Source organism: Centruroides sculpturatus, unplaced genomic scaffold (assembly GCF_000671375.1).
Source record: "Centruroides sculpturatus isolate CEXI.00-Female unplaced genomic scaffold, Cexi_2.0 scaffold631, whole genome shotgun sequence".
NCBI lineage: Eukaryota > Metazoa > Arthropoda > Arachnida > Scorpiones > Buthidae > Centruroides > Centruroides sculpturatus.
The window spans coordinates 225109-244150 of NW_019384946.1; the positions used below are offsets into that span (position 1 = coordinate 225109).

A 19042-nucleotide genomic window follows, 5' to 3' on the forward strand; every position below is an offset into this window, starting at 1 on the left:
AATTTAAGGGTTTTACAGTTTAAATATTAAATTTTTATTTGTTTTATATGTTTAAACTTTAAACTTATAAAACAAATAAAAATTTAATTTTTCTTCTTAACCTATTCAATACTTTTTCTTATGTAAAGTTTAAACTTTATATTATACATTGTATTATACTTATAATATGTATCGATAAAAGGAATAATTTGATTAGTAATTTTTTTTTAATATTCAGATTGTCATGTAATAAATAATAAATGTATAACAGAAATTTATTAGTTTTTATTACTAGCATTGTACGTAACATTCTAACAAAAATACCAAAATGTAAAATTGGCTGATTATCGAAACCGATTAATCAGGGGGGAATGGACGATACCGATTAATCGGCTAAGTGGCCGATACGGCCGATTACCGATTACTTACCGATTAATTGGTGCATCCTTAATGGTGAATACACTGGTTTTATGATGTCAACATCTTCCCATTTTACAATTGAGTATTCCACTTGCACCATGGTGAACAACACCTTGCAACACTGTCTTTATTTGATGATGTATTTATGTGCTTTACAATTTACTTCAAGTTATCTTTTTTGACCCCAACTAAGTTTCAAATTAAGTGACATCAATTCTCCAGATACAGTATTGAATGGTGTTTAAAGACTTCCCTTGAGTGCAATGCCATTTCTCTTGTTTTCTTTCATACAGAATTCTATAGACACCTATTTGTGCTTCTTTTTTTTTTTTTTGTTTTTTCTTTGTCATTTCTAAGAAGTCTGTAAATGGTGGGCACTCTTTTGAATACAAGTTTTGTTTCTTTATGATTCACAATCTCATTAGTGACACTCTTTAAAGTTTTATTATATGTGAATATAGATATTTTATTGCTTTTTGTTTTAATTCCTCCATTGACTTCCTTAAATCTTTTGATAAGATCTTCAACCAATTTCTTTTTGTATTCCAAAGATAGTGATATTTTTAATTCTGTTTAGCTGTGTAATATTATATATATATATATAAATACATATATACTCATACACAAATGTAATTAAAAGGTAATTAAAATAAAATCAAAAATAAAGGTTTTATTCTAGACTTGGTAATGATAACCGAAATTGTTGATCAAATTGTAGCAAATGATCCAGATTTTGAAAGGAGTACAAAAGTGAAAAGAAGTGTTTTGGATGTGATCTTCTGCTACTGACATTTGCTTAAGGAAAGAAAAAAGTGACAAATGAAACTTCACAACTTTATTGCAAAAGAACAAGAATTTCAGCAAAGTCAGGAATTTTAATAGCATAAAGGTTTTGTGAGAGTCAAAAATTCAAAGGAGCACAATAATAAAAAATTTGAGAACTTATCAATTAATTTAATTTGCATTTAACATATACAGTAAGACCCCGCTTAATGCTAATTCGATATAATGCGGTCTGCTCAAAGCCTAAAAAACTCTAAAAATTTACGCTGATTTAAATTAGCGCGACATTTTATTGATTCATATATAATACGATCATTTGCAAACACAAACAAATCAGCAAAAGGTGGCAAAAAGGTGTACTTTCTTTAAATTTATGTTTGTTTGGTGCAATTTTGGAAAAAATATAACACCATGGATACCATAGGAAATATCAACTTCACTTGGCAAGAATTAACTGGTAAATGCCTGAATGAAGTGCAGAAGTTGTGGCTGAAGGTATCCAAGAATTCTTAACGAGAAGAGCCTATCACTGTATTGTTAGGCAATGTTCCCTCTAAGCTAAGCTGCCGCACACTGCTCAAATTGTTGCAGTGCACAAGAACTTATGTGCCACACAGGCGAGCATGCCCACCAATTTGAATTGCTGTTTACTTATTTCTCACTCTGTCTGCAACATGATTATTGCTGCATATATTTCGATTAAAAACATGAAATCATTGACAAAAGATAATATTTTGTATAAAAGTATGTTTTAAAATGAGTTTTAATCTCTATTTAATAATTAATTATTTTAATTTTTATAGGAAAAAATAAGATTTTATATATAAAAATTAAAATATATATATATTTTTTTGCTCAGATTCTGTTCAGCAAAAATTTTTTTGTTCAGAGAAGTGTATGTTCTGCTCATCTACAAAAAAAAAAATTAGAGGGAACATTGTTGTTAGGTTGACCAAACTCAACCTAATTGATACAGCAGGACTAGGAGATGTAGAAGAACAAGATATTGAGGAGTTACCACAGGTTTTTGGTGAGAGTCTTATCAATGATAACCTTCAAGAACTGGCAGAACATGGAATTCATGTGAAACTGGAAAATAGAGATTCTGAAAACAAAGAACCCAAAAAATTTCTCTACAGATTTCCTTAGTAAAAGTTTGGTAAGATAACCGAAATTGTTGATCAAATTGTAGTGAATGATCCAGATTTTGAAAGGAGTGCAAAAGCAAAAAGAAGTGTTTTGGATGCAATCTTCTGCTACCGACATTTGCTTAAGGAAAGAAAAAAGCGACAAATGAAACTTCACGACTTTATTGCAAAAGAACAAGAATTTCAGAAAAGTCAGGACCTTCGTCACAAAAAAAAATTAACTTTACATTTCTGTGTGCATATGTTTGTGTATTATTTAACATATATTATTATACAAATTAATATAAAAATAACTTAAAATTAAAGTAAAATTGGTTTATTTTTGGTCACGTTTTCCCTATCCCTATTTGCTCTATGTTAAAATGACCTCATTTAACACTGTTTCGCTTAGCACTTTGTTGTCTTACTGTATTTTCAAAATTCAACTACAGTAGAGCGTCGTTTATCCGAAAGCCAGTTATCTGAAATGTCGGTTAACCAAAAGAATTTCAGTCGGTAAATTTAAATTTTTGTTAGTGCTGTGGCGCTGCAATCTTTGGCTATATCTTGGGCTACTCCAATATTTTTTTTGTTGGTGTGTGTGTTTTAGCTGGTAGCATTGGCACTTTTGTGTAGTGTTTTTCTGTGGACTGTGTTGTGCTGAATTGAATGTTTTTGATACTAGATTAACTTCTAAAGTATAATTTTTTTTGTTTTTATATTTTTCAATATATTTATTTTGTTTGTAAAAAATAAAGAAATAATTTATAACAATACAATAGCCACGATTATTATTTTAAAAAGTTTACGTTAGGCTTAGCATCGACGAAAATTCAACGCGAAGCGAAACGCAACAGAGAAAATTTTCAACACGGGATAGGTTAATATATTTTTTCGTACATAATTGGTTATCCAAAAAATAAGTTATCCGAACACCCTCAGTCCCCAATTGATTCAGATAAATGATGCTCTACTGTATTTAACTCTATTTCTAACCTGTACCATTGCTAGTGATATATTTCAAAAATAAATTATTATTCATTCATTATATAGAATTTAATCAAAATTTGTTCTATGTATTTTAGCATCTAGTTACCTCACAAACAGTTCTTCAAATTCTACAGGAACACCAAGATGTTTAAATATTTCTTTTACTGAATTACATATTTCTGGACCAACTCCATCACCAGGAATAAGAGTACATCTCACTTTTTCTTCAGATTTGGAAACAAGCTATATCAAGAAAGTAATTTAATGTTTTTATTAAAAATAATACTTACTATATCTAATATTATTTATTTTCAAATAAAATTATAATATTATAATTATGTAATATCGGAGAAAACTATTGTTAAAAAAAATATATATAGGTATCCCCCATTTAACATCAGTAATCTGTTCCTGAAAATCAATGTTCTACAAGTATGTGAAAACATTAATCAAAAAACTATTTCTCGTTATTTTAAAATGGGAAAAATTATATAATGTGTTACAATGCTAATCCATATACTTTAAAACAGTTTTGTTAAAATGTAACTGAAACACAATAAATATGCCTATATATGTAACAAATCCAAAAAAGACAAAGGAAAAGTGACAAATTATAATATTAGAATGTAAAATGATTAAATATCATTTCTGATCAACAAACAGTATCATCTATATATATAAAAATGAATGTGTGTGTGTGTGTGTGTGTGTGTGTGTGTGTGTGTGTGTGTGTGTGTGNGAAACCGTCTGATTTATTCGTGTACGCACCAGACGGAAAAACAAAAAATATTGTGTATCCACAAACACTCCAATAAATAAATAGAATTGAAATGACACTTTGAAATGTTTTCCCAATGAAAATGAATAACAACAATAATAAGTTTCAATAAAAATGATAAAATGTAAATTTAATTTTATCATAACGAGTTTTCTTGAATTTTGTTTCTTCTGAGATCGCAGCAATGCACGACAGGTAAGCTAGTTGTTAATATATAGTTGTTTTGTAAGTAGTAACTTATACAGTCCATAAAGATTATGTTTACAATACAGTATAGCACACAACAATAAGAATTTTTACTATTTAAATATCTATTAGCCGTACTAGGACAGATCATATTATTAGGACTTATTATACTGGTGTCCAAGTCCTGCAAAACCTATACCTATAATAAGTCCTAATAGACATTTAAATAATAAAATTGTATAATAAGGACACAAAAGCTTAAGAATAAATAAGAATTTTTGTTTGAAAAAAATACAGGATGAAAATTTGCAGTAACACACAAAGAATAAATTTCAATACATTTTTAAAAATGTCTGTAGCATTTCTGTAAATTATAGAATTGTTGATTACTATTAATGACATCATGAAAGTGCTTTTGAGCTTTTCATTACAGGAGATATCAATATATTGCTATGATGCTTCTTGCAACACCATCATCATCTAAGATGTATATCTCATTTGTTGACACTTGGGGAGTTTAAAACATCTACATACAATTCTGATGTTCTGTCAATTGTATTCAGAATGTAACTCAAGATTTTTCCCATACATTTGTTTTGTTAAAAATATTATTGTTTGACAAATTTTTCCTACAAAAATATCAAATGAAAAACAAATATCAAACTGAAATACATTATATAAATCCTAAATGGTGTAAAAATACAGCTTTCAAATGGTAACATTTCCATAATAATAATAATAATGTCTAAACACAGAATTATGAAAATATCATCTGGCAAAAATAAATGCATAGGTATTGTAACTTTATTTTATTACAGATGTATAGTTTTACAAAATATTATTTAATTTTATTCTGTAATGTGTGATGAAGTAAATAAGTAAAAAATAAAAACAATAATATCTTATCTTATACAGTAAAGCATTGATTATCTAAAAATCAATTATCTGAAAAAATCACTTAACTGAAACTGATTTCAGAGAATACTAATTCCAAAAATTACAAAATTTTATGTAATAGTAACTAGTGACTGTCAGTGATCTTCCAGAAGCCTGCTATTGAACCAGTTCATCATCAACACTAGTGTTGGTTTTACTTATTACAATACAGATAGAAAAACATGATTAATGAGTCACAGGCTTCTAATGCATCAAATGCTTCACTGTGCATAGACACAATGAAGCATTTGAAGCATTAGAAAAGCAATGAATGATGGTTAGAAATGCAATCTTTTGCAGATTTTTCAATTTCTCATGATGATCAAGCAAGTCAGGAATTTAGCAGAGTTTAAAAAAAAACTACATAAAGCAAAATAAGTGACCCAAAAAAAAGTATAGTACTCACATAAAAATTAATATTAAATCTTACTATTATGTATTTTTTTACTATGAGTTCAAAGTTTCATCAGTACATTATAGATTGCAATGAAAGATTAAGTGCTTGCTTTAATAAATTAAGAAATAGCGAAGAAAATTGTATATCATTCATATTTAGCAAATTTGTATGCCTTTAAATTCTTTTATTATTATATTAGAATTAAAAATTAATACTTTTATTTTATTTAAATGTTTATCTGTTCTTTCTTTACCAAGTGTGATTGGTTATCTGAAACTGTTAACTGAAATTATTTTGAGTATTTGATGCTCTACTGAAATTCATACTATTTTATTGCTTTCTTAAATATTAAAATTAATTAAAGACAAAAATGCTCCATTTATTAATTAAATTTATAGAATATAGGAATATGATTAAAATAACTTACATCTTGATTATTCTGTTGTAAAGGATGACTTGCTTGGGAAATAGCTCTCAAATCACAAGCAGCTATTCTCTAAAAATATTTACATGTTTATCAGGATAAAAGAATATATACTAAGTAAAAGGAAAATTTTTTTTAGTAGCATGACTTATATTTAAATGTTGTTACTAGTTTTATTAATAAAACATTAAATATAATAGTAAAAGTTTTTAATATTAAACTTTATTTTATTTTTAATTTATTATTTTTTTACAACAAACAAATAACAATACAAATATCTAATTTGTTATAAAATGTTTGATGGAGGATCAAATAATTTATAAATTAGATTAAATAAATCAAAGACAAGTCTGTCCAAGAGGGATCATCATTTATTTTGCATTTCAGACTACACATACACATTAAGTGTATGTGTAGTCTGAAATGCAAAATAAATGATGATCCCTCTTGGACAGACTTGTCTTTGATTTATTTAATCGTATATATNTTTACTGTATGTTTAAAGAAAAATATCATATATTGTTTCATTAAAAATTTATGTATGTACTGTAAATAAACTTGTCAGATGTAATCATAATCTTATTTCGTCCACTAGTACGTATCTATTAACAGGACTTATTAAACTGGCTTTAGGGATACTGCAACTCAGTTTCACAGATTAGAATTATTTAATTTAATTTACAGGTAAATTAAATAAAATAACTTTCTAATCTATGAAACTGAGTTGCAGTATCCCTAAAGCCAGTTTAATAAGTCCTGTTAATAGATACGTACTAGTGGACGAAATAAGATTATGATTACATCTGACAAGTTTATTTACAGTACATACATAAATTTTTAATGAAACAATATATGATATTTTTCTTTAAACATACAGTAAATCACATTTTCTTCATTAGCAAAGAAAATTTTCTTCTTCAAGTACAAACTTCTAAAATTATTTTACGTGAAAACTATAAAAATCATATTTTTGGAATTTCAAAAGTACTCGTGTTAACATTAACAATAATGTAAAAAAATATATCTTAACACAATTTTTATAATTAAAAATTTATATGTAATCAAGTTCTTTACTGTAACTAATAATATGAGAAACATACATTATTGATAATTTATTCTGATACACTGATACTTTTCCAATACAGTAGAGCCTCGATTATCTGACTCAATTGGGGACTGGGGTTGGTTGGATAATTGAAAAGTCGGATAACCAAAAAGTATGAAAAAATCCATTATTAGTGTAGTATATTATTATATCCCATGTAATTAGTACAGGTAACCCCCGTATAACACGGCACTTCTATAACACGGATTCGCTCTAACACGGTTCGAGAATTGGTACCATCCCCCGTATAACACGGTACTTTTATAGCACGGATTCACTCTGACACGGTTCGAGAATTGGGTAAAACCCTCGTACAACATGAAATGTAATAAATTTTTACATACTTAAGTACTAATAGTTCACGAAAATTATTATTTTCGTGAACTATTAGTACTTAAGTATGTAAATTTTCTCTTCTCGCCTTCTGTCGATACACGTGGTCCTTCTCGAAACTTGTTTCAATGTTGCCAGATCGCGACGCTTCTGCTTCTGATGTTGCCGAATGTCTTCCCCTTATTCCATACTTGCTTTATTCTTCATAAGTGCTTAGCACCATATAAGGAAATTTATAAGGACCTTTTAACTAGAAGCAAGCAATCTAAAATTACATACTTTTTGCAAAAGGTAAAGCATGGATCTGAAAATAATGCAGAAAAATGCTCACAGGATAAGGATAACTTGCCAAAAAGAAAACGCTCTCGGTTAATTAATAGTGTTTTTAGTGATGACGAAGAAAACATTGTTTAATTTATATTAACATGTATCACTTAAAAAATTTTTATGAAGATATTTATCTTAATTATGAAAATATACTAGCATGTTTTTTAATTTTTGGAACCTAACCCTCCTTTTCGTATTAGTTCTTTGTTTCGTATAGCACGGATTCGCATAACACGGCAATTTTTTGGAACGTAACTACCGTGTTATACGGGGGTTACCTGTATATCGCTATTAACCTACTTTGCGTTGAATTTTCATTGATGTTAAGCCTAACAAAAATTTTTTTAAATAATAATCGTCGCTATTGTAGCGTTAAAAATTAGAAAATTAAGCCTCGTTTAAATACTGGCTCCCTTTCATGGTCAAATGAGTGTTGCCAGCTAAAACACGTAAAAATAATATTAAAGTAGCCAAGACATAGCCAAATATTGTAGTGCCACATCATTAGCGGACATTTGAAATTTGCCGACTAGGACGGTCGGTTAACTGAAATGTCGGTTAATCGGGGGTTGGATAATCGAGGCTCTACTGTATTTCATTTTTTATGTAAACCAAGTGTATTAAGTTAGAATCTAAAAGCAAATTCCTTATTGAATAGCACTGTTCATTAGTTGCAAGGTACTTTTGCTGGTAACTTACATAATTAAAAGTTTTTTAAACTTTTTAGGAGTCATAAATGCAACATAAAAAAATGTGTGTTAATTTTTAATTGCTTTAATTGAAAATTTATATTAATGATTATTATAATAACATGCTTGTATATAATTCATATATTCAGTATCCATTCAGTATCTTTAAAAATTCTGAAAGAAAAACTAATTCTAAAATCTTTATGAATGCAATAAATCAATGATGATTCTAGTCATATACTTTTAATTATCTTGGCATTGTCTCTGGTGAGTTATAAATAATAGTTAGTTTGAAAAGAAACCTTTTCCCAGAACTACATAATTAACAACCATTAAAAAAAATTCGTTTTTGACTAATTTAACTTTATACACAGCCTTTATGAAATATACATAATCCTCCAAATGCAATAAAAATTCCAACAGAGTCCTTTCAGAAATATATAAATAATTCAATATTTACAACTATTACCATAATACAAGGGTAAAAACTATGATATGCATAAATGCACATGACATGCATAAAATACAGAAATTTATAAAAATTCAAAATAACAAAATTAAAAATAATAATTTAAAGTTAAACTCCAATTTTTTTCTTCTTAAAAGTTATCTATTTTAATATTAATATTTGATAGATACTTCAACAAAATTCATAAATAAATCTTAAAACATTACAACATAACTTAAAATTTAAACACACATTAATTAAAACTTTTATAAAAGCGCATATCTGTTCCAAAGAAAATAAAGCTTTCTTTTTAATTTAAAACTTTCTTATAAATTCATAGATTTTAATTGTATGTGTTATTTAAATGAATGCATGGAACATTTTGATTACTGTATACAGGTATCCCTTGATTAACACAGTTAATTAATCCCTCAATGTTACTGCATACATCAAAATTGTGTTAATCAAATATGGTATCTATGTTAAGTAAAGATAATTGGTAAAACCATGTTAATTAAAACTTCTGCTGCATAAACAAAGGGATTGCCTCAATTAATTTTGCACGTTAATCAAGGAATACCTGTATATAAATTGTCTCAATAACTCAAGAACAAATTTCATATTTCAACCAGTGATGGTCTCTGTAAAAAAAAAAATCATTTGTCTAAGAACAATCCTTTACAAAATATTTCCGAAATTTGCATTATGTAATGCTGAATGATTTACAAAAATCAACGATAATTTAAAATCAAAAAACTAGAAGAGAATCCTAAAACAGTGGTTTAAAATTAATGTTTTCCTCTTTACAAGAAGAAACTAAAAATGCTTAAATTATATATCAAGCTTTTTGCTGATATATATTTAGTTATTTGGTATATGATTGAAGCTACATGATATGCTATAGCAAAATTAAAGCTGTTTATTATCGATTATAAAGTGAACAAGTAAGAAAAACTTAAAAAAGTAAATAAATAAAACACCCAAAAATTGGTTCTATCAAATCAGAAAGTACTGTACTGTACATAAGAAAATCTCTGGAGTAGAAAGAATATCTAATGTAGAATTACTCCTGACTCGGTTTCTTTTGTGTTTATTTCATAAGAACCATGTCTTACAGTTATAATCGCATGCAGTGATTCAAATAAAGATGAAACCTTGTCTAAATCCTAAGTCCAAAAATGTAAAAATCTGGGATCTTTTTTTTTGCCAGATTGCCATACTTTCCTTCTGTTATAACAGCTGGGAAAGTAATATAATAATTCTATTAAAAGCAAGAATGAACTAGTCACTATAGTTAATCTGCTGAATCAATCAATCAAAGCACCTTTAATAGTGAGTGAAATTGAAGGCTAGTTTCTGACCAGTTAGAAGACAAAAGTGGAATACAGCAGAGCGTCGATTATCCGAAAGAATTCCAGTCAGCAAATTTAAATTTTTGCTAGTGCTGTNATAAGACAAGCAACTTCCTTCATTTTCACTACCTTCACTGATTCATAGCTCCTTCCTGCATTCACAATGAAGTCTAGTCTTTCATTTCTTCAAAATGCAAATCATTTTCCAGAGATTAATAATAGTCAGAGGAACTTTTTGCAAGGACTTAAAACTTAGAATTTCTTATGCGCAGCATTAGCATCAATGCTTCTTCTTTGATAGTGAAGTTTAATGAGTACTACGCAATCAGATATTACTTGTTAAACTTTACTATCAGGTATATTTTTCTCACATATCCAGTAAGCAAATTGCAACGACATTAGCGCCAAGTTTCTCCCTATCGGAAAATTTTAGCACTAAATCTTTTATAATCAGTAAGTATGGACACCAAATTTAGTTGCATTTGATCCAATAGTTCTTTCTACAGTGCTCTAAACACGTCCTGTTTAATTATAATCACTATTTACTACGAACTGTTTATCAATTGTAATTATAATTTTAAGCATAAGAAACTAAAACCTGCATAAAGGTTAATGTTAACATAAATGGTGAGATGAAACAGTATTCACTCTGAAATTTATTAATATCAGAATAATTATATGTTCAAAATAACTGGAAAATTTATAAAGTTTACACTACATACCATACACGACTTTACACTATCTATCGCACACCTCCGGAAGGACGAGAAGAAAGCCATTTTACATATATATTACTCGATATATCACTACAGATATTAACAAACGATCGCCATATTAAATTATTTAATATTGAACAAAAAAGGAAAAATATATATATATATTCCAATAGTAGGCAATAAAAAAATTTATAAAAAAATCAAAATTATCAGTTGTAACAAAAAAGTATCAAAATAATAAAAAGAAATTATAAAATCATAAAGAAATTACAAAAATAATCTAAGCAGTTGCATAATATTTAAATTTAGTACTTTAGTTAAAGTATTAAAAAAACTGACCGAGTAAAGCAACGTACTGATTGCAAGAAGCTCATTTGTTAGTATGGTTCCAAATATGAACAGTTCTTGAACATTTTAGTTTTGTGGAACAATCTTGGAGTGCTCAGAACTGAAAAATATTCATAATATTGTCCTGATAAATAAGGCTCTTCAAGTATCCCATAAAAATGAGAAAGCCCAAAAGAGGAGGGAAACCAAAAAGGATGTGATTATATCTTTTCCTATGGACTTGCTTCCTTGTCCAGAGGTGACACATCTGGATATCACCGGGAACAAACAAACAAACAAAAATTTACTATTGAACGTGGACTTTACAATTTACCAAAAAAGATCCCAGAATAAAATAATGGGTTCAATGACAATCAAGAGTTTGTCAATATTAAGTGTTCACTCCCATCCTGAATTAACCTCCCCTACTAAGCATCATTGCCACCTAGGTCAACCTGCCATCTTCCTACCTTGCCCTTCAAGGATCTTACATCGAACTATCGAAATCTCTAACATCCAGACAAATCTAGAGGCCGTCTAAAATACAGAAATTTATAAAAATTCAAAATAACAAAATTAAAAATAATAATTTAAAGTTAAACTCCAATTTTTTTCTTCTTAAAAGTTATCTATTTTAATATTAATATTTGATAGATACTTCAACAAAATTCATAAATAAATCTTAAAACATTACAACATAACTTAAAATTTAAACACACATTAATTAAAACTTTTATAAAAGCGCATATCTGTTCCAAAGAAAATAAAGCTTTCTTTTTAATTTAAAACTTTCTTATAAATTCATAGATTTTAATTGTATGTGTTATTTAAATGAATGCATGGAACATTTTGATTACTGTATACAGGTATCCCTTGATTAACACAGTTAATTAATCCCTCAATGTTACTGCATACATCAAAATTGTGTTAATCAAATATGGTATCTATGTTAAGTAAAGATAATTGGTAAAACTATGTTAATTAAAACTTCTGCTGCATAAACAAAGGGATTGCCTCAATTAATTTTGCACGTTAATCAAGGAATACCTGTATATAAATTGTCTCAATAACTCAAGAACAAATTTCATATTTCAACCAGTGATGGTCTCTGTAAAAAAAAAAATCATTTGTCTAAGAACAATCCTTTACAAAATATTTCCGAAATGTGCATTATGTAATGCTGAATGATTTACAAAAATCAACGATAATTTAAAATCAAAAAACTAGAAGAGAATCCTAAAACAGTGGTTTAAAATTAATGTTTTCCTCTTTACAAGAAGAAACTAAAAATGCTTAAATTATATATCAAGCTTTTTGCTGATATATATTTAGTTATTTGGTATATGATTGAAGCTACATGATATGCTATAGCAAAATTAAAGCTGTTTATTATCGATTATAAAGTGAACAAGTAAGAAAAACTTAAAAAAGTAAATAAATAAAACACCCAAAAATTGGTTCTATCAAATCAGAAAGTACTGTACTGTACATAAGAAAATCTCTGGAGTAGAAAGAATATCTAATGTAGAATTACTCCTGACTCGGTTTCTTTTGTGTTTATTTCATAAGAACCATGTCTTACAGTTATAATCGCATGCAGTGATTCAAATAAAGATGAAACCTTGTCTAAATCCTAAGTCCAAAAATGTAAAAATCTGGGATCTTTTTTTTTGCCAGATTGCCATACTTTCCTTCTGTTATAACAGCTGGGAAAGTAATATAATAATTCTATTAAAAGCAAGAATGAANATTAAGATAGTTATTTTTAGGTATTAAAAAAAGAATTGGAATCTTAAAACTAAATTGGAATGACAATTTATCTGTTAGATGTCATGCTATTCTGGCCCGCCTAAACATCCGTAGCGCCACGCTACGGACGGCAGAAAAGTAGTTCGGCTGCCTGATGACGTTTTACGTAATTATAGGAGATTTTTACCATTGTGTACGGATACCGCCACAATTTTTTTGCCGTCTTATAGGAATCGTAATTATAGGAACCAGTCTTATAGGGGATCTACTGTATTACTTTTTTGTAATTGAGTTGTAGTGTGCACTTCTTTTGGACACTGTCACTCAGACCATCTCCATCCTGAATCCGAGCGCCTACATACGTGACTGCTCGCATAAAACAAACTTAACAGCCATCAAGGTTTCTGTGTCTGTCCTAAGGATACAGTGATCTCAGTCTTGACAACTTAGTCATCACCGTGGTGCAGAAGCATAGGGGGGACTTTGCACATTCTCACAAAAAAATCAAAGGACCAAGTTTGATAACTGTGATAGTTATGCTGTTGGAAAACACCAGCTAATCACTTTTTCATGCATGAAGTGTTGATGCAATAACTTGCACATTGATGCTGATATGAAGGAGATGCTCCATCTTATATAAAGACTGGTATCCAAACAGTTTAATTGCTGAAATGTAGGAATGACAAAATGTGTCAGGGCCTAGACACAATGTTTTCTTCAAAAATATGGTCCAATGATGAATACTTAAACTTTCACCACAGATTTTTGTGAATACAAGGGAATTTTGTTGATAAATGTACGGGCTTTCTCCAAATGAAACATAGCAGTCAAGTGCTCATCATACCTTTCAAGTAAAAGGGGCTTTATTAGTCAACAGAAATTGCCAGGATCATAAATCATCAATCATCATCTGAGCTATGAATGACATGGCAAATAATTTCCATTCAATAATAATCACCAGTATTGATATTCTGTAAGGTGAAACTGCAATTAATATTGCAGTCTAAAATTTTCCATGCTAGAATAGAGCATATCAAATTGTTGTGATATTTCACTTGCCCTAGAGCCACCTCAAAAATTCTCCATTTAAGGATCGATCGGGATCGATAAGACAAGCAACTTCCTTCATTTTCACTACCTTCACTGATTCATAGCTCCTTCCTGCATTCACAATGAAGTCTAGTCTTTCATTTCTTCAAAATGCAAATCATTTTCCAGAGATTAATAATAGTCAGAGGAACTTTTTGCAAGGACTTAAAACTTAGAATTTCTTATGCGCAGCATTAGCATCAATGCTTCTTCTTTGATAGTGAAGTTTAATGAGTACTACGCAATCAGATATTACTTGTTAAACTTTACTATCAGGTATATTTTTCTCACATATCCAGTAAGCAAATTGCAACGACATTAGCGCCAAGTTTCTCCCTATCGGAAAATTTTAGCACTAAATCTTTTATAATCAGTAAGTATGGACACCAAATTTAGTTGCATTTGATCCAATAGTTCTTTCTACAGTGCTCTAAACACGTCCTGTTTAATTATAATCACTATTTACTACGAACTGTTTATCAATTGTAATTATAATTTTAAGCATAAGAAACTAAAACCTGCATAAAGGTTAATGTTAACATAAATGGTGAGATGAAACAGTATTCACTCTGAAATTTATTAATATCAGAATAATTATATGTTCAAAATAACTGGAAAATTTATAAAGTTTACACCACATACCATACACGACTTTACACTATCTATCGCACACCTCCGGAAGGACGAGAAGAAAGCCATTTTACATATATATTACTCGATATATCACTACAGATATTAACAAACGATCGCCATATTTTAATACTAAAGTGCCCTCTGTGAGTGAGTTCATGAAAATTGATAGGATACGAAATTCTATATCTTAATTAATACGCAATGCTATAAATATTAATTAATACCAAATTTATTATTTTGCTAAAAATAAAAATATTTAATAAAATATTTGAAAATATAAAATTTCAAGCAATGAAAATTTAATGTATTTATGAATTACTGTATATAGAAATAATACATACAATTTTTTATTATGTTTTTCGTTCATGTATGCCAATTAAAAATATTCTAAAACGTTTCTTAACTAATTATTGAAATCGAATTTATCATATATTGTATTAAGAAAATATTAACATTTTAATAAATAATCAACACATTTTTTTTTTTAACAAAGTTCCTCCTCGTTATAATTTTATGCAGTCTGCGATATGCGATATAGATGCCAATCAAAAATCAAATTTATTTAAATGTTTATAATTTATTTTCAAAAATAAAACAGAAACATAACATAATCACTCGAGAATAAAAGTATAAAAGCCCTGACGGTCGAATGGCCGAGAGGTCAAGATGGTAGAGTACTGGGCTGTGTTCAGTAACGCAGAATTCTTGCTAAATCTAGTTATGCCGTAATGTTGAACTCGTTTCTAACTACTGCTTGACTCCTCACACCACTAGCTTCTTTTATGTATTCTTAGCTCCGCCCACTAAGCCACTCACAAGTCAGAATTCTAACTTAGGTGTTCTACATTACTGAACACGGCCCTGCTCTGGGGGCCGTGTTCAGTAACGTAGAACACGTCTGCATCGTCTGCATCGATCCCTGAACCGGGATCGATGCAGACGGGCCGAAAAATCCCCAGAAAATTTTCGGGGATGGCCCTGTCCCTCTTCAACCAGCCACCCCATTGTGGGCCTGGCCGAACCCATAAAGGGCTTGCTAAAAGAGGCCCACAGGGCGCAAAGAGTTAAAAATAAACATAAAAATCGCGTTTTATAAAAAAAATATTTAACAAATTTCTGATTACTTCCCTTGTTTATATTATCTTATTTAATTTCACTTAAAAATAATATAATTTTCAGAAAGTTTGAGGCTTTTGTATAATTTTTAATAAATAAAATTTCGATAATTTAGCTTTTTAAATTTATAAAGCGACATCTGTCGCCATCCGTGTAATAATCAAGAAACCAAAACATTCGTATAAAAATGGAGTAAAGAGATACGTGTGATGCTCGAACCATGTTAAATACATAGGATTCGGTGGAAAAATTACACAAACTGTTGATAAATCATGGCTACCATGGAGAGACTGATAAAAGCGTTCGACGCCTTAAAGGTTATTCAGTCGCCTAGTTCCAGCGACGATTCCTCAAAGTAAGGACCGCTTAATAAACTTCCGCAATTATTCAAATTCGTGTACAGGAAAATCCTCTGCATACTTTTCTTTATTCGTGTATTTTCTCACATTCGTTACTTATCACTATTCACTTGCACTTCACTTTACAATTTGTGCATCTTGTTAAGCTATAATTAATTTATTCAATAAAATATTCCATAAATAACAGCTCAGGTGTTGTTTCAAGAATTGATACTGTGTTTTTTTCTTTGATCATTGAAGCATTAAACATTAAATTGAATAAATTCCTACAAAATTAGTTCATTTTCTATTGAAAACTTTTAAAACTCTATTTACACTTATTCAAAATGTATATCAAAATTTAAAAAGTTCATATTTGAAAATCTCAAAATGAGATGTTTGCATTACATGATGATTCTTATATAGTCCAAAATATATAAGTTAAATATGGTGTGGAATAGATAAATATTTGATTTATTAAGATAGTTATTTTTAGGTATTAAAAAAAGAATTGGAATCTTAAAACTAAATTGGAATGACAATTTATCTGTTAGATGTCATGCTATTCTGGTATTGAATATAGATTAGTTTGTTTATTTTTATATTAGAATAGTTCAGAAATAGTGATTTCGGTGCAGATTTTTATGTAAAGGTATTCCTTTTTTTTTTAATTCTTATAAGAATTCATTATGATTAATTAATAAATTTAAAGATTATTATTGTAAGATTTTGATGCATATATTTAGTTGAAATACTGGTATACTCTACAAATGTTTTCAATGTTAGTATCAAGATAACAAAAGTCCAAAAATTTTTAAATTAAAACTACAGACTGTGAGATTGGTACCTGTGTAAAATGGTAGTTATTCTGCAACTTGTTTAAGATATTCTTGCAATGGAAGCTATTTTGAAAACTATTTTCATTTGAAATACTTTTAAAAGATGCGTTATTTAGAACACTACAATATTTTTGTTTTATTATTTAAGAAATTATTTGAAATAAGTATTATTTTTAAGTATTCATAAAACTGAAAAAAGAAAAAAAAAAAAAGATTTATGCCAAAAGCATGTTCATCTGTAGTTTGATCAATTTTTTAAATTACCTCTTTAATGAATTAACATTTGTAATGAAATAAAAATATTAAAAATTATTTTAACACATTGGTACTTAATATGTAATATATATATAAAATATGAATAATGTTTCTGAAAAGTTTCTAATTTACTTCTCAGAATATTTAGCAAAAGAATAAAGAAGAAAATTTATAAAACAGAGTAATATTTATGCTGCTTCTGGAAAAAAGTTGGAATTGCTGTTTATGTTTTTTGCTTTTAGCATTTTTCTTGTCATAACTGCAGTTTCATGTATGCTTTATAACACAAATCAACTGATAATAAAACTTTGTTGCAATATGCAAATTCTAAGAAATTAAACAGCAATTAAATGCAAAACAAAACTTACATAGGACAGACAAGTGCATCTTGGAAAAAGTCTGGAATCATACAAGGCTGTGAAAATGAGTATGGAATCACAAATATAAAATATAAAATCAGTATTTAATAATTTGTATGGTTTCCTTTGGCTTTTATTATAGCTGTAATTCTTTTAGATAAAGATTCCACAAGTTTCTACTTGTTTCTGCACTGATGTTACTCTAGGCAAGATTAAATAGAATTCTTTAGCCCTTTCTTGTTTGATGGATGTTGAGAATTCATAAAGTGTTTCAATAAATTCCATGCATTTTAAATTAGATTTAAATCTGGACTATTCAGTGCCATTTCGTCTTTTTTTAAATTTATTTGAGTGAAGAATTCTATACTGTTTTGTGGCATGATGCGTTGCCTTCGTGGAAGATATTCATCTCCAAACTAGTCATCAATTGTTGGGATAAGAAGTCCTTCCAACATCTCCATAAAGACTTATGCATTCATATTGATATTAAGAATGCAGTGTTTTTCAAGTCCTCATGCTGAAATATATGCCCTTATCATGAAGGACTAAGGAAATTTGATTTTGTTTTACATTTGTTGTGACCCTTAAGCTAAACCTAAGTCTACTAGTCTACAATTAACAACAAGTTGGCTTACAAAAATGATTTATTTAGAACAAACACATGCTCAGCAAACAAAAGGACTCATACAACCTCTAATACAGAGCTCTTTTCCTCTCACGTGTTCCACGAACAAAGAGCGCACGTACCTTCACTCTCTGATCCCCCACATTAATGCGTAATGATGGTTAAACAAAAAATATTTAACAGGTAAAGGTTCAGGGAGACCCATGAACTCACAAAATTCCATACTTGGACAGGGACATCTACCTGACAGTTATCGCTCATGAAGAAAAATAATTGTTCAGGACGATCCTTCAGACGCTTCCACTTCCTCTCCGATTCTCTTCACTCCGTTATTCTCTTAATAGTCTCCGTTATTCTCTTAATAGTCCTTAAATGGAATTGGATTATAGTCCTTCTCCTGAATTCTGTGCGGCTTCCTTCCTTCTTACACACATGCCTTCTTCATATCTCCGCAATCACTCCAACCAAGACGAGAAGACCAAACAAGAAAAATAAAAAAATCTCTTCTCACACCTGGGTTAAAAATAAACATAAAAATCGCGTTTTATAAAAAAAATATTTAACAAATTTCTGATTACTTCCCTTGTTTATATTATCTTATTTAATTTCACTTAAAAATAATATAATTTTCAGAAAGTTTGAGGCTTTTGTATAATTTTTAATAAATAAAATTTCGATAATTTAGCTTTTTAAATTTATAAAGCGACATCTGTCGCCATCCG

At 28.8% G+C, this 19042-nt stretch overlaps 1 protein-coding gene across 2 annotated transcripts in view; it reads right to left on the reverse strand.

The window, feature by feature from the left end:
- Positions 1–14917, reverse strand: part of LOC111632201 (isocitrate dehydrogenase [NAD] subunit beta, mitochondrial-like) — a 25546-nt gene extending 10629 nt beyond the window's left edge. The window contains exons 1-3 of one of the 2 annotated variants that reach the window (XM_023376578.1): positions 14798–14917; positions 6024–6092; positions 3406–3542 (exon numbers count right to left, since the gene is read on the reverse strand). In XM_023376578.1, the coding sequence (XP_023232346.1) occupies positions 3406–3542; positions 6024–6092; positions 14798–14854 (263 nt within the window). In that variant the 5' untranslated portion in view covers positions 14855–14917. Of the gene's footprint in view, positions 1–3405; positions 3543–6023; positions 6093–10996; positions 11124–14797 lie in introns of those variants that run through there. The other variant, XM_023376577.1, reaches the window with a different exon arrangement.
- Positions 14918–19042: the final 4125 nt, after the last annotated feature.